General features: G+C 40.3%; 2 protein-coding genes across 2 annotated transcripts in view; both read left to right on the forward strand.

The window, feature by feature from the left end:
• Window positions 1-22,032, forward strand: part of LOC143415652 (programmed cell death 1 ligand 1-like) — a 158,904-nt gene that overhangs the window by 6,686 nt on the left and 130,186 nt on the right. The window lies entirely within an intron of this gene.
• LOC106676921 (uncharacterized) overlaps window positions 2,813-22,032 on the forward strand; it is a 30,094-nt gene continuing 10,874 nt past the window's right edge. The window contains exons 1-11 of the mRNA XM_076880974.1: window positions 2,813-2,917; window positions 5,195-5,332; window positions 5,417-5,518; window positions 5,870-5,995; window positions 6,091-6,204; window positions 8,101-8,179; window positions 16,935-17,136; window positions 17,284-19,087; window positions 20,931-21,104; window positions 21,378-21,551; window positions 21,832-22,005. Coding sequence (XP_076737089.1) covers window positions 5,244-5,332; window positions 5,417-5,518; window positions 5,870-5,995; window positions 6,091-6,204; window positions 8,101-8,179; window positions 16,935-17,136; window positions 17,284-19,087; window positions 20,931-21,104; window positions 21,378-21,551; window positions 21,832-22,005 — 3,038 coding nt within the window. The 5' untranslated portion in view covers window positions 2,813-2,917; window positions 5,195-5,243. The remainder of the gene's footprint in view (window positions 2,918-5,194; window positions 5,333-5,416; window positions 5,519-5,869; window positions 5,996-6,090; window positions 6,205-8,100; window positions 8,180-16,934; window positions 17,137-17,283; window positions 19,088-20,930; window positions 21,105-21,377; window positions 21,552-21,831; window positions 22,006-22,032) is intronic.

The following is a 22,032-nucleotide window of genomic DNA, read 5'->3' on the forward strand; positions in this document are numbered from 1 at the left end:
TTATAATGTGAGGATATCTGTAAATATATCCTCACATAATGTATCTTTGACAAGATTTAAAATATTATAATATTAGTTTCTCCCTCTCCCTTCCCCTGTTTGAGGGGCGTGGGAATAATGAGGAAAATTGGAATGAACCAACGATTTTAAAATCAAACACTAAAATGGCACCATGGAAACTGGGAGCTCAAAAGGTTTTAACATTAAATGGAAAACCCGAAAACCCCACCCTGGGAATTTCACCAAGAGAATATCTAGTTTGAATCTTAAGACAGAGTTGTGGTTCAGTGTGAAAATAAAAATATTTTATTATTTAAAAAGCTTTTTTATTATTTTATTTGGGTAATTTTTATCAGATCAAGATGCTGGAGAAGTTCTGATGATCACTGTCCTCAACATATCAATATATCAAACTTTCAGCAGAAAGCAGCCAGTCAGACAAAGTGATTGGTTGTCACTGGCTGGTAGGGCTGGAAACGCAACCAGCCAGTGACCCCTGGGGAGTGGGATGGAGGGAAAAGGTGTGAGTCACTGAAAACGAGGGAAACAGGTATTTTTTCAACCCTGCTAAATTGTCTCCAAAAGAAAACTCACTATGGTGGCTATTAGACCCTGGAGCTGGACCATAAACAGTCACTATGAGACCTCAATAAAAGACTCAACAACGATTGTTTCTAAAATTGGTCAGTATTGCCCACATGCAAAAGACCCAAAACATTTTCGGACTTAAATTCATGAGACTATAATCAGTGTATTGATTGATATTGTTTATGTCTGGAGGTGTTCTGTCAGCAGTCAGAGGTGCAACGGGATCGTTTTCACCAGAAGACCACAGTATGACGGGTAACAGCTGTGGCGTCACCTGGCATTTAAAAACCGTGTTGTTATGTTATGTTATGTTATGTTATGTTATGTTGCTGGCCACTTTATTGGGAACACCTGTTAAAAACGTTGAACTCTCCTTTTTCTTCAAGTGTAAAACACACATTTCAGTGCAGTTAAAACATCTTCATGTTCTCAGTCCCAAATAAAATAAAATAACATTTTCAAGGATAAAAGACAAGCAGGAAAACACCAGCTTATTGCAGGCACACCTTTTGGTTATTTATCAAAAGAATTCACAAAATCAATTAGTCGTGTTAAGCTCAATTTTCAGCACCAAGGACATAGAGCAGCACCCTGAGTTTCAGCACCACTAAGTCCACAGACTGGGGAGCCGACTCAGAGGTTTCTCACACAGGAAACAGCAAACACTCACAAGCTTTAAAACAAAGTTAAAACCCTCTAAGATTTCTTCATAAATTGGACTCAGTTATTATTAACGATGATGTTCCACTCTCCTGCTGCTCAACCTGTTGTACCTAAGGGCTAAAACAGACAAACAAGAAGAGAAGAGGTATGGACAAGCCTGCACAGACTCTGGTAAATCGCAAGACTTGGGGTGCGTTTTTCTGGGGGTGGACATAGTAAGCAATGATCCAAACATCTTGATCTCAGGGTGGGAATTGTGTTGGATTTATTCACTCACACCTTGGTGGCTGAAATCAGTGTTTAAATGCAAGATCATATAAATGACATGTGCAGTGCATTATTAGTATTATTTTTTATCATTATTATCCATCCATACATCTTCTTCAGGTTATCTGGGTCCGGGTCGTGGGGGCAGCAGCCTAAGCAGAGAAGCTCAGGACTCTCTCTCCAGCCACCTCCTCGTTTAACTGACAGCACTTTAAAGTCTGAAGGATGTCTTGTTTTGCTGAATCCTGCTGTTGATGGGACAAATTGTTCGTGTGCAGTTTGGGAAATGAAAAATATGGTATTGTGCCATTTTAATCTTCGACATTTGTTTGATTTTATTTCTCATTTCTCATAAGATGAGTAACGGATTCAAAAAGGAGAAGATTCAGTTTAATCAGCTGCAACACGATCTCAGTAATGTAAGTATCGGAAAGTGTGGTATCCACACAAACCTCTGAATCTCAGCTAAAAGCGCATTTAAACCATTTGTACGACCACCAAACACAGCGAAAACAACAAACAGTTAAAAGTGCTGTTGTTGTTCCATTAAATGCCCATAAACAAACACAAAGAGCTTCGTTCACACAGATTCATGGGCAACCAAGGAAGCAATACATTTTCTAAAAGCTGAGACCAAACCAGGTCTATTCTCTCGGCTGAAATGATTAAAAAGAGGTATCAGTCATGCAAATCGGTCAATAGAAGCTGAAACAAACATATTAAGCATGTAAATAAAGTAAAATCATTTCTGCTGTTCAATACCTAAGACATTTCAACAGATGGTGCTAAAATGTCCCAAATGGCAAAATGCCTGGCTATCTCATTAATTTATTGTTATTCATTAAAAGTGATGTCAATTTCCACTGTTTCACTTCAGCAGCATCAATATTTGCACAGAGAATGTTCATATGTTGATTCCTGGATTTCTGGACTTAAATGTGAAGCGAATCATATTTTGAAAGTGGTTTTAAAAAAAATAAACAAAACCAAAAATAAATTAGATGAGGAAAAAATCAAGATACTCAAATATCCCAGCCTCAGTAACTTTGACACAATAATATCTGCTGTAATATTTACACCTCTGATGAACTCTCACAAGTGTTAACTTTATTTTGATACCAAGATTGTTTACACAGAGTTCGTAATTGCAGAGAAATGCTCATTTTGGACATGTGACTTTCGAGCAGGAAGCTCAGAAAGCCCCTTGGTGCTTAACATGTTTTAAACTCCGCCTGAGCAGTCAGACAGCATATTTGTAAATCAGTACATGAAGGTGTGGCACTCTCACAGTGTTCAGGTGTTATGTTACGCCTCCTTCCAGGCAGCAACTCACCTGTGTGTCCGTGTCCGTGTCCAGGTGTGGAGTGGAGCTTGTTGTCCGCGTGTGTTTGAAGAAACTGTAAGTTTGCTTTGGTTCCTTCTTTAATACTTTGACTGTTTTTTTCTGCTCTGTGATGTTTGGACCTGATGTTCAGCTATTATATCAAGACAAACTTTAGATCACTCTTGTGTTTGAAGACAAATCCACATGAGTATAGATTATTGATTGACCGGAATCAAACAGTTTGATGAACATTCATTCATGTGACAGTTTCAGCTGCTGCTTACAAATCTGATAACATGGAGAATTTAGTCCCACACTGACGGCACTGACGAGGAAGATGCTTGTCTTCTAAATCACATGACCACTACTATTTACAGTAAAACTGATGTGATCAGTTTAGCTGCAGGGCAGGTGTGACACAACTATGCTGCAAAGCCTCATTGTTCAGGAGTGAGTCAGTGTGAGAGAGAAAATGATGCGTTTGTTCATTAGGGCAGAGTTTTGAGAAGCTGCAGTTAAAATAAAGAAGATTTGTTTTCATTAAACTGACATTTTTTGTGCTTCAGCTGGAGACACTTTTGTTTTGAAAGTGTTTGGAGTATTTGCTGTTTCTGAAACATCAGCTGGAGTAAATATGATCAGGAATGCTTCTATCCTCCCTTGTCTCTTATTTACATCCTCTGTTTGTGGAAATCTCCCTCCTCTCCTTCCCGCCCCTTTTTCCTTCAGAAGTGAAGCGCTGATTTGTTCAAGATAGCAGCTCATTTCTTTTTAAATACAACATACAGCAAATTTGGTCATCAACCAAGCACAATGTGTAAGTTCTGCCTTGTAGTACTTTATGTAGCAGTGATATCTGCAGTAAGCAGGACTGAGCCTAAAGGGGGCATGGGGTGTTCTTGACTATATTTATTTCAAGTGTTTAGTTACATTATTTTTAGGGCTGTCAAAGTTCATGCATTAACACAGATTAATACTTCATCATGATTAATGCAATTAAAATTTAAAATGCAATTAACCCATCTGGAGCACAAAATGGACAAACTGCAGAAACGTGGTGACATTTCAGGGATTTTGAGTCATTCTGTGCTCCAAATGGACTAATTGCATTTAAATTTTCAGTTCAGTTTGGTTGCTCACAGGAGCAAGAGCTTTCCTTATAAAACGCTGCTGTTGGGTCTGCGTTTCCACAGGCCCCGCTAGTTTAGAAACGTATTCTCGTTAACGACAGAAACAAGATGAACATCTTTTACTTGCTAGCAAGGCAAAGCTGGTCAGAACCCAAGCTCTTGGAGCTGAACGCTCCTCACTTGTCTCCTAACCAACTTCATCTAAGTAGCCTTCCTCACAACCTTTTATTTCCATGACACAGTTTACACAACAGTTACATTTAATGTTTCTTCCGGCAGTAAATATAAACAACGATAGTATTCAGGAAGAAAAAATATTACATATATTTTTTCATTATAACTCTGGTTTTACATGGCCACATTTTACACAACTTAAAAACTGGTATATAGTTTACAGTCCACACTTTTTCTGTCAAATTTTCCGTCTGTCCTGCTCACATCTCCAATGGTTGTCATTAGCGTGTCTTTGCTAGCTTTGCTAGCTATACCAGTGTCGGCACATGAGGACGCTGTAATAGCTTGTCAACGGTGTTGATTAGCTGCGGATATACAAATGTGAATTGCAGTCACCGGTCACTTACTGACTCACACTACAAAATAGCACAAAATGAATTGTTATGTATTTATTTTAATTTCAATTCAGGTTGGATTTTTTGTTGTTGTTGTGTGCAACGCAGATTTTCTGTGCACGTGTCAGCAGTGTGCGATTGTGCACGCGCACAGCTTAGAGGGAACATTGCTGCTAGGCATTCCCAGCACACCCTCACTACACTACACTGATCAACATATTTACTTTATATTCACTATGCCTTACAAAAACTTGGATACAGCATACGAAAAGCTTGAATCTTTGCCTTTTGCACCCTAACTGTGAAAGTTAAAAAATCTATTTGTTATGTATCATCCACCCGGCTCATGCTCAGTTTTTAATCTGATTTAGTGGTGAGTTCAGAATAATCATACTAGGTGATGCTAACATCCCTGTAGATGCTAGAAATGACAGCCTAAACACTGCAATTAAGTTATTATTGAAATCAATTGACTTCTGCCAAAATAAGTGCACCCACCAAATTTTAATTTAACTGTGAGTTTTACACCTGATGCCTTTCCTTAAACTAAATCCTAAGGTGAGTTTCCAAACATATCAAATGTGCACTACACAGTGGAGACACCTGATCCTGACAGTCGATGTGCACATGAATGATTTGTATTTTCTCTGCAGGTGAAGGTAGAAAGTGTGTGTGAGCTGATGTGGATGTGAATTCAGCAGCATGGATCAGTGTGAGGACAGAGAGGAGGGAGTCCCTCCCTCTGAAACTACTCTGTGTGGGGAACATGAGAGCCAAACCAAAGCTCAGAGGTGAGATGACCATCTCTAACTGTCCATGACTTTTCTCCATGTCACAGCTCAGCACTCACATCACTGCTCCATCATTATCCACAGGAACCAACCTGGACCTCCACCCAGCTGTGTGTCCTTAGAGAGTGACTGGTCTCATGAACGTTTCATTAATTTTAAAGACCAGCAGACGTCTGCTGCAGAGAGGTGAGCTATTAGTGACATGAACTCCTTGATGTCAGTTTGGTGTCTGATTTGATGTTGTTTCCTGGCCTCTAAACTGCATCTCAAAGAAGGTCACTGAGGGAGGAATTCCTTTATTCTATAAATGTCCAACGTGTACTGCTGCTCATTGGACCATCAATAGTCCTGCACAGTGTAAATGACTGTGTTTACCTCAGGGTGGCGCTCTGTTTTTACCTTACCGTCACTAGTTTAGAGTTTCCTTCTGCTCATGGTCAGCCTGCAAATCAGTTTCTCTTTGGCATGATGAAGGTATTCTAAGTCTTCATCAGCTTCTGTGGCTGCAAATGAAAAACACTTTTTCTTCACTCACAGGATCAATGGTAGACCTGAATCTGGACCTGGACCTGAACCTGAATCTGGACTGGCACCCAGCTGTATGAACACCGTGTTGAATCATGTCATTAATAGATTTCAACAAAAACAGTCATCAAGAAAGATGTAACTTAAAGTCACCATTATAATGTCTAAAATTCTGTCAGCGTTTTATTTTATGTGATGAGTCCTTGATTAAACATTTGTGCTTCAATTGTCAGGATCCTTCAGAAACTCAAAACTGAACCTGAACCCAGCTGTGTGTCTTTAGCAAGTGACCGGTCTAAAAGTCTACCCATTAATTTTAAACTCCAGCAGGAATCTTCTGCAGAGAGGTGAGCTGTTAGTAACATGAACTCTTTGAGAACAGATTTAACTGCTTGATCTTGTTGGATATAAACTGCAGTGATAACATGTCATTCCCTCAATCCCAATTAAACTGTCTCTTAAAAACAAGCCTTTGGTTTCTAAGCTATTGAACTTCAGCAAACAGGAAATAATGCTCGTGCTTATGTTTTCTTCCATCAGTCAAATTGTGCTGTATGTTGTAGGACGTTAGAGGAGGTAAGACTAACTTTGCTGCACAGATTTAACTTTTACTCATAAAACTCAGAGCATCATAATGACTCAAACACTGGCTATTATTTTAACTTCTAAAAAGTAAAGTCATTCTCCACTTTTTGCCACGTTTCGGAAAATCCATCAAATAAAAATCAAACTGTAATCAAATCAAATCACTTTTATTGTCACATCACATGTGCAGGTGCACTGGTACAGTACATGTGAGTGAAATTCTTGTGTGCGAGCTTCACAAGCAACAGAGTTGTGCAAAAATACAATAACGTAAAACAAGCAAAATATAAGAATCGCTAAATCTGTGTGTGTGTGTGTGTGTGTGTATACATATTTTACAAATTAAATAGAGTAAACAATAAAATAAAATATATAAAAATATACAGAGTTGGTTGAGACATGTGCAAAATCTGCTAAAAAAAGGTAAAGTTTTCTCTCTTTGTTTGTGCCTTTTGAATATCAGTTCATCTTCTGCTCACTGAACTGTTGACAGAAAGAGAAATTTGAAGCTTTTTGTTCTAAATGTTTGGAGACTTCCAGCATCCATTTGTCCACACAGGCTGTGCTGTTTGACTTGCTGAGTTACGGTAGCTGGTGGCTGCTGCAGAGTCCACTGCAGATAAACAGCTTAAAGTTAGACAAACTTTTAAGGTGGGCAGGAAACTGAGAAAGCTCTAGAGTAAGATGGCCGACGTGTCAAACTGCTGTCAAGGGCAGCGTGTGGTAGTAATGACGACCTGTGTAAAGCTGCTTTGTGTATGTGAGCTTTGGATAAAAGCATTTGGGGGTTTTAATGTTGTGCATTCAGATCAGAGTCATGTTCAGTTGTTGACCCTTGTAGCTCTAAATGAGGCTAGCCAGCAGCTAATGTAGCTCATGCTCAGTGTTGTTGTTTGAGTCTCTAACTGTGCAGCTCTGCTTTTGCAGCCTGTGGGGTTTGTGGTACTTGAAGGGTTCAGTTGTACTGATTGTGTTTGATTTTTGTGCCAGTTTTGATTTCTAGTTGGAGTTGTTAGCTGTAGTCATTTTGAGGCCTTCCTGCTACAACTGCAGCTCCCCATTATTCAGTGTGACACAGTTTCATACTGACCTTAGATGCAACACTGCTGCATCCTTTAGGCTCATTTACAATCAGCTGCAAATGTCTGATCAGGAGGAAATGAGGGTGTGGATAAGGCATTTACAAGCACTGGGAAGTTTTTCCAATCTTTATGAAGAAAGACTGAACTAGAGTTGGTTGAATTTCAGATGCTACATAATGTTCAGATTTCTATCAGACTACTGGTTGGGAGTTCTCCAACATGTAAGATGATACAGCTTAAAATGTGATCAGTGTTATCGGTGTTAAGGAATAAAGATTTTGGAGTTTTTTTCAATACTAAACAGAACATACTGTCATTAATCACGATATGAATGGTAGGACACTTGAATATGATTTGTATATTTGATTTTTTTGTTCATCATCTTATTATCTGAAAGGGAAACTCATACAAGTACAAATGCAAATAAGGCAGAAATGACTATGCCCACATCTTTCACCCACAAATTCCAACAACCAACAGATGATCTAATTCATGTCAAGATGTGTGTGTTTTTTGTTTGTTTGTTTTATGGTGAAGGCTTTTTTTGTGGATTAAATCTTCATGGCTCCTCCACAGAGTGGACCAGGAGAGCTCAGAGGTTCCCAGTGGTCAGCCTACCCAGCAGCATCAAACACACCTGGACTCCATATTTATGGTCTGTACATGTACAACAACTACCTTTACATCTACTCTGTTCACAGTCATCTCCATGCTGTTCTTTGTAGACCAGTGGATTGCCAGTGTGTCCAACACAGATTTGATGTGTGGCTCCATGATTTCAGTCTGATGTTGAAAACACGCAGTTCTTTGAATCTTTGGGCTGAAGGAAGGACAATACTCGGTGTATAAATGCTCAATCAACAATCATTTATTTCCATACAATTCAACAATAAGAGCATTACAACGTCCGGACGGGAGAGATGCTACCAGAGGGTCAGGCACATGTCTCAAAATGGTGACGGGTTGCTCAGCTTTTTATAGTCTCTAGTGGCCCCCAGCTAGTCGTAAAAGCCAAAACATCACATTTTTTCTCTGTTACAGCGCCTAAGTTATGACCTCGGCAGTTGTTTCTCTGCTTTCTGTAAGGTGGGGGTGTGGAATGTGGTCTATCTATCTCCCCTGTCTTTAGACACAGAGTCTCCTGCTTACAACCTTCTCTTCATGATTCAACAATTAAGCATGTCAAGAAAACAGTGTAACACATTCCCAGCAGATCAAGGATACAGAGTGATGCACATTTATCTAATGAACTAATATGTGAATATGTTCTGTTAACTCAAAAGTATAATGAGAACTAAACTACATACAGCTCACACACTCTATTTTAAAGGGTATAATATGATCTACAGCAGTATTCTAATTCAACTACTTTGATTACATCTATAAGGTAACATATAATAACAGAATAATATCACAATACCCTCTTTTGATCTCTCATTAAAGAGATCACTAATAACAAGCACTTCAGCGTTGCAAGGTCCAGGTTTTCTTGATCCTGAGGCCCTCTGTCCCCCTTTAACGGGTGGACCATATGGGGGATGACCTCTGTGTTCACGCAGTTCAGATGCAAGCAAAGTTAGATTTACAACCATAACAGCAGTTACAGATGACACTCCCATCACTCCCCATTTTCCCACAGCTTTATTTTGGTGCTCCAGTTTTCCACTCCCATTTTAATGCCCCCTTATACCTTTCAAATGTACTTAGACTAGAACCTCTGTCTAAGGAGCTTTTAACCTTTATTTTTATTGCTGCAGCTACCAGTGTCTTCCAGTTGGGTGATTCTCAGCTTCTTTCTTCGACCTCCGGGGTTAGACCACCCTTTAGTCATTGCACAGTTCTGGGGATTATTCCGCCCCGATTTCAACCAAGGATCTGTGTGTTTTGGGTTCACCGGCGTGTCCCCCTTTTTGCCAAGAGCCTCTCGAACCTCGTTGGTCTGGTGTTCCTGGTTTTCGCCAACCCCTTCATGGTTATTGCTGTGTCTGTGGGATCCATCTTCTCCAGGAGCCCAAACGTCATGACACTTGACCCCAGTTGCTGTCTCGGCAGTCCCTACATCTGTCCCTGCTGTGAAGGGTCCTCACATCTCCGGGTCCCCGTCTGGTGTCTGTTCCTTTCTCTGCAAGAGACAGAAAACCAAAACACCTCTCTCCCTAGCCTTGATAATCTAATATTGTTATCCATTGTTCTTCTAATGATTCAAATTTGGTTTAAAATATTATGTTCAGAACCTATTCTAATCATAATCTATGTGTGTGTAAAAGAAATCAAAAATTAATGAACCATTTCTAAGTCTACCACATTATAAGCTTAAGTTTTACCATAGCTAAATTATTAAACACAGAAATAACGTCATAAGATGTTCATAAAACCATTGTTTGATGTTCGGACTCAACTCCCCCTTTTTGACACACTCCCATGTGTCAATTCATTGGAGCTAGACAATTAAAAGAGAAGGTTAGTGACATCATATCTCAGAAAGTATCAGAAATTCTTCTCTCGAGTACCGTTGCTCCAGCCTTGTCATCCCTGAGGATCTTCGATCCCGAAAATGTCCCTTCTCCTCATGTAATAAAGTCTGTCATCCTTCCATGCCCTGGTAACTGGTCCATCCAGAGCTGTAACATTTTGAAATGTACATACAACAAGCCAAACCACACCTTGGTCACACCAACCCTTTTCTGCCCCGAAGATGTCCAATGCCATCCTAGTATGGACTGTCAAAAGTGGCTTTAACGCTGACTATCCTGACAATCCATTTTATAACGTTTCCTGGTCAGATTTGCCAATCTCTGCACCAGGGTTGTAATAGTTTTGCAATTTTCATCAGTTTATATTAGTTTTTACCAATTCTTTGCTAGTTTAGTGTAGTTTTTATTTTCTGAAAATCCTTAGTTTCAATTTAGTTTTATTTGTGTTTTGCAAAAATTAAGTGTAACAAAATCCCAGTTCCATCATATCAGTCATGCTCTTCTGGTTATCCTTGGGTGTTGAGACTAATAACTATTAACTCTTGCCGCACCGTGTGGTCCTAATTTTGGTTGGAGTGAATTGATAACCTTTTGAAGGTGATTGTTTCACACCTTTATTTGGATGTCCCAGTCCTGTTGTCTCGGGATACATCACGCTGCCTTATCTGGGGTTAGCTGTTTTCTGGGGATGCGGGTTGAGTGGGTGAGCTCTTCAAGGAGGGGGAGTGTGCTCCCCCTGATGACCCAGTATTTCATTTTTGCACACTGTAGTACACATTTTAGTTTTTGCTTGTAGCTCGCATACTCTACTTGCCACTCCTCTAATTCCTGATGTTTCTTAGAGAGGGCAACAGTACCTTTAAAATTATATCACATGTGTGGGGGTGTGGCCTTGCCAATTGTTTTGCCCACCTTTTCAAAATGTCTGGCGTGCCCACAAGCACATTTCATGGAAAAAGAAAGGTAAGCTTGATATTTACATTTAAAATGTTTTGTTAAACTCAGATTTTTATTTTATTCTTTTTTGCAAGTACCCCTCCTCGGTGGCGAGAAACTGTTGGTGTGGTCAAGTGGGTGCTCTAGAAACAAACGCTCAGGACAGAACAGTTATCAGTCATGTACTTCCTACAAATTTTGCATATGTTTTATTTCATATTGATCCTCTGAGTGTAATGGTACATTTTAATTTGAATTTATCCAAACTAAACACAATATTTTCTTTATTTACTTTGCTCTTGTTCTTTTTCAGTACCACATCCTATCAAATGTCCCTGTCGATTATATTCTACATTTAATAACTTACTATTTCAAGTGAGAACCTAAATCACGTGGACCAATGTTTATTATTGCATATCTCTATTCTGAATGTGGCCAGTCATTCATAGGTATTGTTCAATTTTGGCGATTTTCCTCTATAAAATTTAATTGACTTTTTTACAGTGGCCTGCTGTGGTTAATAATAACATGTTCCAGTCATGAGTGATATCAATAGTTATCTCCACTGTAGCATTTGGCATTCCCAATAATATAACATGATACCTTACTCAAAACACAGCTAATATAGCACAGTTTTCTTAATGCAAACATCGATAACTCAAAATCAGCAACCACAGTGTTAAGTCTGCAGTTCATACTTATGTGAAGCTAGAGTCTCCTCCTCCAGTCTCTCTTATCCTCCTGCTCCTGAAAAAACAAAACAAAACAAAGCGAAGCATCCACCCTTCTCTTGTCGGCTGGGTGAATTGTTTATGAATTGTTTATTGGCATTTACTAATCCTAAAGTGGGTGCAGTCATTGTCTCAGTATCAAGTCAGTCAAAACTTTTAGTCGTCAGTCCATCACAGTCCATTCGCATGCATACCTCCATACACATTCATACCAGATGTTGCTGATAATGGAGTCTCCCGCGCAACCTATTCGAGCCTCCATCACCAGCAAGATGACGTCATCATTTTAAAGGAAAACAATTCCTTGTTGTTTTTTTGGGCCGGATTGACTCGGTGCAATCCTTTTAGATCAGTGTTCCCTATAAGTGAATTTCTCCCAAGCCAATTACAATCATGGAGAAGCACACTTTGCAACTGTTTACAGTAATAATATTTTATAGCGCTTTAAATTTCAATCTTTCAGGCCTTGTTTAAAGAGCTGATTGTTAAATCATAAACTCACAAAATATCAACATATCACCACCGGTGGATCACACCTCTCAGATGTTTTTTCTCCAGTGCACTGTAACAAAAACGAAAACAGACATAACCAACAAAATACTACTAAAATAACACAAACTAGGGCCCGTTGCATAAAACTATCCCTCTCTCGCTTACGAGAAAGAACACAAGCCAAAGCTCACTGATAAAATCAAGCTAGCGCTAAACAAAACCAAACAATCAACCAGAAATTCACAGGAACATTTTGCTTCCTGCCGGGACAATATTGTGTGGGAATGAGAAGCTCAGGTGCCGTAACACCTTTTGTTCCTCCTTGAATTAAAACTCAATCACAGAAAATGCCGTACTCCAACCTAAAACTTACACTATTAATTCATCATTTTCACTCTGTGCCACTGTTCCTCATCAGGGCTGTGTGAAGCACAGCAAAGAATTCAGTCAAGGCCTTGAGCCATAAACAGACATCACGCACAGACATTGTTTTCATAACCAAACTTTTTTAGACCTTATTCCTAAAATCTACATAAATGCCCTCTGGGTGACATATAACACATTCTAAGTATTTAATGGTAATCAATGGCTCCTCATAAAAATTATGCATTGGGATGTTTGTGTGCAGCATTTTGCATATCAGCATAAGCAAAGCATTCTTCATTGCATCAGCGTGTGTGTGTGTGTGTGTGTGTGTGTGTGTGTGTGTGTGTGTGGATCACTCTTCATTTCACAAGCGTGTGCATGTGTATGTGTGTGCATCACTTCTCAGTGAATCATCATTCCCGTGTGTGTGTGTGTGTGTGTGTGTGTGTGTGTGTGTGTGTGTGTGTGTGTGTGTGTGTGTGTGTGTGTGTTCATCACTTTCCTGTTCTGGTGTTCTGGGTAAACCACGGCCTGAAGCATGCCCTGGGGTCCTGGCCCCCCCTCCTTTTCAGTTTGTTTGCGACCATTGCTGCTGCTGCTGCTCAAAATTCAGTCCGTCCTGGTTCTGACCCCAATTGGGGCAGTCCTTTCTCCAGTGTCGATGTTCACCGCAGGTGAAACCTGCATCTTCTTCTGTGTTTTTGTCCATTCTGAGGTGCCTTCTGACCTCAGTTACTCCTCCTGTCTCGGTCACGCCCTTTTTCGCCACCCGATCATCCGTGTTGGTCCATCACTGTCCTGCACAGTGTGAATGCAAAGTTATCAAGGTCAGCATTCTTTCGCTCGGCCTTACTTTTCATTCGGGCTTGGCGGGCGTCTCGTCACAGCTCTGTCAGCTGACGCAGTCTGGGAATTTTTCCCCCGTGTAGTGAAACGGGCCTTAGGTTTAGTGCTCTCCGTCTCGGCTGCATGAGATCACATTCCTGCAGGTCTGTTGACATTCTCAGGTCGTTGTTGTGGGTCCAGCTGTTGCAGCATTTGGTCAGTGTCACGTATGGGGGAGAGCAGGAGTCCAGTCAGCCTCGGCTTTCAGGGCCGGCAAAGCAGCCTGTAATTAAATATGTATAGAAAAAACAAAAACAAAACAAAACAAAAACAAACAAAAAACAAAAAACAAAAACAAACGAACAGGAAAATGTTGTTGTGTTGGCTGTGTTATTCAGAGGGGAGACACACCGGGACCAGGCCCTGTGTCAGCCTTCTCTCCCCCTTTTTTTTTGTTTTTTTGTCTCCCGATATAATCAACTCCTAACCCACCAAGTTGACAGGACAACACCGGTATATGTTAAAATTCTTAAGATCATGTTTAAAAGCCCAAAAAGGAACTTTCTTTCATTCAGTAATCACTTTTATTAATCAATCAACAGAAAACATGTCACAATTTGAATCTTTTAACCACTAAATTTGTTGTGTCTTGCCTGGTTGGTTAGACCAGTGTTCCTTTTTTTTTTTTTTTTTAGTTAAATTGTTGTCCTGCAACCCAGAGGGTTTCTTTGTCAGTAATGTATAGACTTCATCATTTAAGTATGTTAATTTTTCTTTAACCTTGCTGGAAAATCTTCACGTGTTCATGAGTGTAAGCTGTTTCTTCATTGCGTGTATGTGCATTTGTATAAAAGCAGGTTAATTTTATCTTTTCTCAAACTAGGCGTTACCTTAAAAGGAGCCTTTCTCTCAGATTTCTCTGCTTGTGTGTGTTTTTGTTTCACCTTTTTGTTGTGATGCTCCGGACGCCTTCCCAACCTCCACAAGTCCGTTGGCCCCAATTTTATGTGTTAAAACTTCTCTTAATTTCTCCTCTAATTCTCTCCTCGCTGCTGTCTTTTTCACAGCTGCTGATTCGTGCTGGGTGTGGTTCCCATTACCTATAATTTTGCTTCGACCGCTGTGCTTGTGGAGGCAGTTGGTCCAGGTCCGCAGCTTCCTGTATTAACACACTAAGAGATTTATTTAATTTCATTTTCATCACTGTTAAACAGATAAGCAGGCAACACGCCTACCTTGACAGCGTAAACTGTACGCCAGTCTCCCAACACATTCCTCTCTGTACTCCTCCATAATTCTCCACTGCACACCTCTTACTATCTCTCCTTTTTATTTTTATTACACCACAGAGTAATACACCCAATTATGCCCGTCTATCTCTATGTGGCTCCAAATTCCCTCTTTATTTTAATTTCACACTCGTCAGGGGACAGGCACACAACAATTTCAACCACTGAAACGAGGAATTCAACCTTTTTATATTTCTTTACTAATCTAGACTCAACGTTTGTTCGCAAAATGTGTCTTGTTCTAGTCCGGAAATAAATGTGAACCCGTGATTACACGGCCGTCCCAGTGTTATTTCCGTAGCTATGCGGGGGCCCTCACCTCCCCAAGTCACCACCTCGGCACCCGGACAACGCCGGTCCTGGCCACGCGTCCACGGACAGGAGGGTCGCCACTCCTAGGGCAAAGTTCCACAGGTACACTAGGCATCAACCTTTGATCCTAAAATGTGTATTTGCTCTAATGTCCTCCTAATCAAACACATTAACCGTCACTGTCACTGTGTTCACGCTTCACACTCCACATAAAAACACACTCAGAGCGCGCCTCACTCACACTCTCCCTCAGTGCGCGCTTTACCCACAAGACAGCACCCAGAGCGCGCCTCGCAGCTTCACACACACTCTCTCACCCAGAGCGCGCTTTGACACTCACACACAACACTTTTCCTCAGCGGGAATTTTACACAGAAACCTCTGAGCTCAACTATTAGATCTTCTTAAAGCACACTGCACCATAGACCAAAATACCCTTTTCTCTGCGATTATGACCGCCACAACGGAGCAAAGTCGCATCATAAAAGTGATGCTTGCATCCCCGAAGTTATACCAGACATCATAAACCAGGTGTTGCTCTGTACTTAAATTTTTACTTTGTATTATGGCCGCAGCCCTTTATACTCGACTGACGCCACAAACCACCGTCAAAACCTCTATCTAATGTACTAAAATTAGCACCAACCACTACTGCACTTCACGGCCGCACCACCGGAACACGCCGTATCATAAACCAAACCTACGGACGTGTTTCGCTCTCGCGTTGCCAGCGTCCAACTGCACCGTGAAGCCAGCATCTGCTTTTCCTTAAATCAACTTCTATTTCATAGCCGGCAAAAGCCAGGACATCACTGACACCATAAACAAAATAAACAAACCTCGACTTCAATGTACTGAACTAATGGCCGCGTCTTCAGAAGAAATTCTAACGTATTATTGCTACAGAAGCCAGTATTAGACAAAATTAAATGTGGAAGGTAAAGTGGCTGCAACTAGCTCAACGTAGTATCTTATTAGTTTCTCGGTAGAAGCAGTTTACTGCAACTAGCTCAACGTAGTGTCTTATTAGTTTCTCGGTAGAAGCAGTTTATTTACACACTGGAATTCAGCCTCAACTTATGTTGTTAGTATCTTGCGCCAAAAACCAGACACCGACAAATTTACTGTGAAAATACATGTGACTCAGTGAACAGATTAATTTGGAAAGCCCAATATGCACATTTGGTATTTATAATACAACAGGCTGTGCTTACCTTTTTATTTTTGGACCGGTCCTCTGTTCACCTCGCCTCACGATCTCACCAAAGGTCAAATCTGCACCTCCTCAGCACACCAAAGATCCGGGTCACACGGCACCAAGTTGTTGAAAACACGCAGTTCTTTGAATCTTTGGGCTGAAGGAGGGACAATACTCGGTGTATAAATGCTCAATCAACAATCATTTATTTCCATACAATTCAACAATAAGAGCATTACAACGTCCGGACGGGAGAGATGCTACCAGAGGGTCAGGCACATGTCTCAAAATGGTGACGGGTTGCTCAGCTTTTTATAGTCTCTAGTGGCCCCCAGCTAGTCGTAAAAGCCAAAACATCACATTTTTTCTCTGTTACAGCGCCTAAGTTATGACCTCGGCAGTTGTTTCTCTGCTTTCTGTAAGGTGGGGGTGTGGAATGTGGTCTATCTATCTCCCCTGTCTTTAGACACAGAGTCTCCTGCTTACAACCTTCTCTTCATGATTCAACAATTAAGCATGTCAAGAAAACAGTGTAACACATTCCCAGCAGATCAAGGATACAGAGTGATGCACATTTATCTAATGAACTAATATGTGAATATGTTCTGTTAACTCAAAAGTATAATGAGAACTAAACTACATACAGCTCACACACTCTATTTTAAAGGGTATAATATGATCTACAGCAGTATTCTAATTCAACTACTTTGATTACATATATAAGGTAACATATAATAACAGAATAATATCACACTGATTAGGTCATTCATAAAGTATTCTGTTCCAGCGGCTGGAGGTCAACATCATCACTTTTGTGAGGAACGAGCTGCAGAAGATCCAGAAGGTTCTGAGTCCAGATTACCCAGAATGCTTAGAGAGTAAGAGGGAGGATGATGAGCAGAGGAGCAGCAGAGAGGCATTTGTGAAGATCACAGTGGACTTCCTGAGGAGAATGAAGCAGGAGGACCTGGCTGACCGTCTGCAGAGAAGTAAAATGATTTCTCTAAAGATTTAAGCTGCTGGTTATAACATTAACATTAACTAAAATTTCAAGAGATGAACCAACATGTATTTAAAAAGACCAAGTTCTGATATGGACTATGTAAAAGATGAACTGATATTCTTTCTTTATTCAGAAAGCCTTGCTGAAGTTTGTCATCGTAAACTTAAATCTGAGCTGAAGAAGAAGTTCCAGTGTGTGTTTGAGGGCATCGCTAAAGCAGGAAACCCAACCCTTCTGAATCAGATCTACACAGAGCTCTACATCACAGAGGGAGGGACTGCAGAGGTCAATGATGAACATGAGGTCAGACAGATTGAAAAAGCATCCAGGAAACCAGACAGACCAGAAAGAACAATCAGACAGGAAGACATCTTTAAAGCCTCACTTGAAAAAGATGAACCAATCAGAACAGTGCTGACAAAGGGAGTGGCTGGCATTGGGAAAACAGTCTTAACACAGAAATACACCCTCGATTGGGCTGAAGACAAAGCCAACAAGGACATCCAGTTTATATTTCCATTCACTTTCAGAGAGCTGAATGCGCTGAAAGAGGAAACGTTCAGCTTGGTGGAACTTGTTCATCACTTCTTTACTGAAACCAAAGAAGCAGAAATCTGCAGATTTGAAGACTTCCAGGTTCTGTTCATCTTTGATGGTCTGGATGAGTGTCGACTTCCTCTGGACTTCCACAAAACTACAATCTTGACTGACCCTAGAAAGTCCAGCTCAGTGGATGTGCTGCTGATAAATCTCATCAGGGGGAAACTGCTTCCCTCTGCTCACCTCTGGATAACCACACGACCTGCAGCAGCCAATCAGATCCCTCCACAGTGTGTTGACGTTGTGACAGAGGTCAGAGGTTTCACTGACCCACAGAAGGAGAAGTACTTCAGGAAGAGATTCAGAGATGAGGAGCAGGCCAGCAGGATCATCTCCCACATCAAGACATCACGAAGCCTCCACATCATGTGTCACATCCCAGTCTTCTGCTGGATCACTGCTACAGTTCTGGAGGATGTGCTGAAAACCAGAGAGGGAGGACAGCTGCCCAAGACCCTGACTGATATGTACATCCACTTCCTGGTGGTTCAGGCCAAAGTGAAGAAGGTCAAGTATGATGGAGGGGCTGAGAGAGATTCACACTGGAGTCCAGAGAGCAGGAAGATGATTGAGTCTCTGGGGAAACTTGCTTTTGATCAGCTGCATAAAGGAAACCTGATCTTCTATGAATCTGACCTGACAGACTGTGGCATCGATATCAGAGCAACCTCAGTGTACTCAGGAATGTTCACACAGATCTTTAAAGAGGAGAAAGGACTGTACCAGGACAAGGTGTACTGCTTCATCCATCTGAGTGTTCAGGAGTTTCTGGCTGCTCTTCATGTCCATCTGACCTTCATCAACTCTGGCATCAATCTGCTGGAAGAACAACAAACAACCTCCAAGAAGTCTAATTTATTTGGGAAAAAAAGAAATTTTAAATCTTTCTACCGGAGTGCTGTGGACAAGGCCTTACAGAGCCAACATGGACAGCTGGACTTGTTCCTCCGCTTCCTCCTGGGTCTTTGTCTTAAGACCAATCAGACTCTCCTACGGGGCCTGTTGCCAAAGACAGGAAGTAACTCACGGACCAATCAGAAAACACACCAGTACATCAAGAAGAAGCTCAGCGAGAACCTGAGTGCAGATAAGAGCATCAATCTCTTCCACTGTCTGAATGAACTTAATGATCGTTCTCTAGTGGAGGAGATCCAACAGTCCCTTAGTTCAGGAAGTCTCTCCACAGATGAACTGTCTCCTGCTCAGTGGTCAGCTCTGGTCTTCATCTTACTGTCATCAGAAAAAGATCTGGATGTGTTTGACCTGAAGAAATACTCTGCTTCAGAGGAGGCTCTTCTGAGGCTGCTGCCAGTGGTCAAAGCCTCCAACAAAGCTCTGTGAGTCATGTGGTTTGCTTTTTTTCCCTTCATCCCTTAAATTCAACTTGAAAAGAAAAATCATGTGCAACCTTAACCTTAAAAAAATGAAGTGAATGATTGTCAACAGTTGCAGACAAATTTTTGGTTTGTTTTTTTGTATATTTTTCACACTTAAATGTTTTGCGTCATTAAACGCATTGCAATATTAGACAAAAATTACTCAAGTAAATCCAAAATTCATTTTTTAAATTATGATGGCTTCTATTTCCTAATAAAATATATCAAAACTTTGTTGGCCCTGTATGCAAAAAGTAATCCAACATGCACTCTTGAAAACTGGCAATGGTGCTTTCACATTACTGTGGAGGAATTTTGAATTAATCTTCTTTGGAGAGTTTTTATTTTATTTTATTTAGCCATTAATTGTTTAAGGACACATCCAAAGAGAAAGTGAGGTAAGTGACAGAAGTGATGGAAAGTTAAGTGATAGAAAAGAAAATGCTGTAGGTTACATCAGATACCAGAGAGTTCGCGGGAAACAAAACAGAATTTTAGCTCAGAATTAAACACTCAAAGATTACATCAACTGATGCTTCACAGATAGTTATGAAGAAGGGTGATTGATGAAGAATTCCGTCAAGTCTCTAACTGAGAATGGAGAAAATGAAAAACAAATAAAAGAGACTGTCATAGATATCCAAACAGGTGGCTGGAGACCATGTCCTATTGCAGCAAAATACTGTAATTTCAAACAGGAACAGGTGAAGAGTCACAGGGAGCAGAAGGAACAGATTTCAGCATGAGGTGGTGCAGCGGGCTCAAGGGCCAGTACCAGGGAAGCTTAGGTCCAGGTGGAGGTAATCAGACTAATGAAATTTCCGCTTTTAGTGATGCCGGCAATTGGGCTGTGGAATATGGAGAGTGGGTTCAGTGGAAAACTGATCAGTCATGGAAAACGTCAGCTGGAAATATTGTGTGGAAGTTAAATAAACTGAAACTAAAGAGCCACCTGATCATTGTTTGAGGGCCAAGTCATTCACAGACAAACACACACAAGCCACTGTTCTATCGAAATTTTAAATGAATGTTCTCACATGTGGATATATGATATACGATATGATATATATGCCCTTGTAGAGCAAAATCAGGTAAAAAGATAATTCTTTGTTTTTACATTCATCAGGTCCCAATCAGCCCAAATAGCAAATAGAAATTAAAAATGCATGGCATCAAAGAGTTTGGGTCTTAGGAGGTTAACCAGCTTAAAAAACTACCACTGATGTAGATTGCCTAGTAGGAAGACAAATATCATTCCAAAGCTTTGAGGCCATAATCGAGACTGTTTGGTCTCTTCTAAGATTCAGCCATGATTTAGGAACTGAGAGCAACAGCTGCTCAGCTGACCAGAGTAAACGAGGGGGGACATAGTGCTTCAGCAGATCGGACAAATATACAGACTCCAGACCAATTAAGGATTTAAAAAACAGTAAAAGGATTTTAAAATAGATTCTAAATTCAGTTGGAAGCCAGTCTAAGGAGGCCAGAACAAGACAAATGTATACAAATGTATGCTAACGGTTTCAGATTTTCATTTGCTTAAAATTTTGAAAACCATGTATCATTTTCGTACCGCTTCACAATTATGTGCAACTTTGTGTTGGTCTATAACAGAAAATCTTGATAAAAAACATATAAGTTTGTGGTTGTAATTTGAGAGCGTTACATTGGTTTCATCTGAGCAATTTTTCTATTTGTTCCCGACTTAACTATGAATTGTACTGCATAATAGATTTTGTTTTTGTTATTTAAGTTAAACATTAAAATTGTTTGAAGTTGTTTTTTTTAACTGTTTGTTTTCCAGGTTTAGTGAATGTTTCCTCTCAGAGAAAAGCTGTGAAGCTCTGTCCTCAGTCCTCAGCTCCCAGTCGTCTAGTTTGAGAGAGCTGGATGCAAGCAACAACAACCTGCAGGATTCGGGGGTGAAGCTTCTGTCTGTTGGACTACAGAGTCCACACTGTACACTGGAAACTCTGAGGTCAGATAAAAGGATAGTTATTTTTCATCAAATTATAATGAAACAATTAAAACTCAGCTAATAAAGGTCAAATTAATCTACTTGGTTTTGTAATTCAGTAATTTGTATTATTTCTCTTTCAAGTAAATTGCCAAATTTCTAATGTGTAAAATTAGATGATCGCAATTCTTGCTGCCTCTGAAATGACAATGAATATGGCTAAATGTACTAATTTTTTCACTGAACTATTGGTACATTTTGCATCCAGTCTTTTTGTTTTCTTTATTTTTCAAGACTGGGTGGCTGTTCCCTCTCAGAGAAAAGCTGTGAATATCTGTCCTCGGTTCTTAGCTCTCCGTTCTCTAGCATGAGAGTGCTGGACCTGAATAACAACAACCTCCAGGATTCAGGAGTGAAGCTTCTGTTAGCTGCATTGCTAAATCCAAGTTGTATGCTGCAAACTCTGAGGTCAGATCAAATAATTTTTTTATTTTTCATCAAATTATATAATTTCCTGTTTTATAAAAAGCACAGCAAATAATGGTCACCATCAGCAATCCGTTGGTGTAGTTTTGTATTTTTCACAAGTTCTAAATACTAAATTAACACATTTCTGTGTTTAAAATAAAGAAGTAATAATTCAAGCCTGTCCTGAAATAATAGTAACTATTATCAAATCTAATAAGTCATCATTGCACCACCAATACACTTTAATTTCATTGTTTTTGTTTTTGTGTTCATTTTTTAGACTGAGTGCCTGTAACCTCTCAGAGAGAAGCTGTGAAGCTCTGTCCTCAGTCCTCAGCTCCCAGTCATCTAGTTTGAGAGAGCTGGATGCAAACAACAACAACCTGCAGGATTCAGGAGTGATGCTTCTTTCTGTTGGACTACAGAGTCCACATTGTGCACTGGAAACTTTGAGGTCAAATCAAGGACTGTTTATTTTTTA

This window comes from Maylandia zebra, unplaced genomic scaffold (assembly GCF_041146795.1).
Source record: "Maylandia zebra isolate NMK-2024a unplaced genomic scaffold, Mzebra_GT3a scaffold02, whole genome shotgun sequence".
NCBI lineage: Eukaryota > Metazoa > Chordata > Actinopteri > Cichliformes > Cichlidae > Maylandia > Maylandia zebra.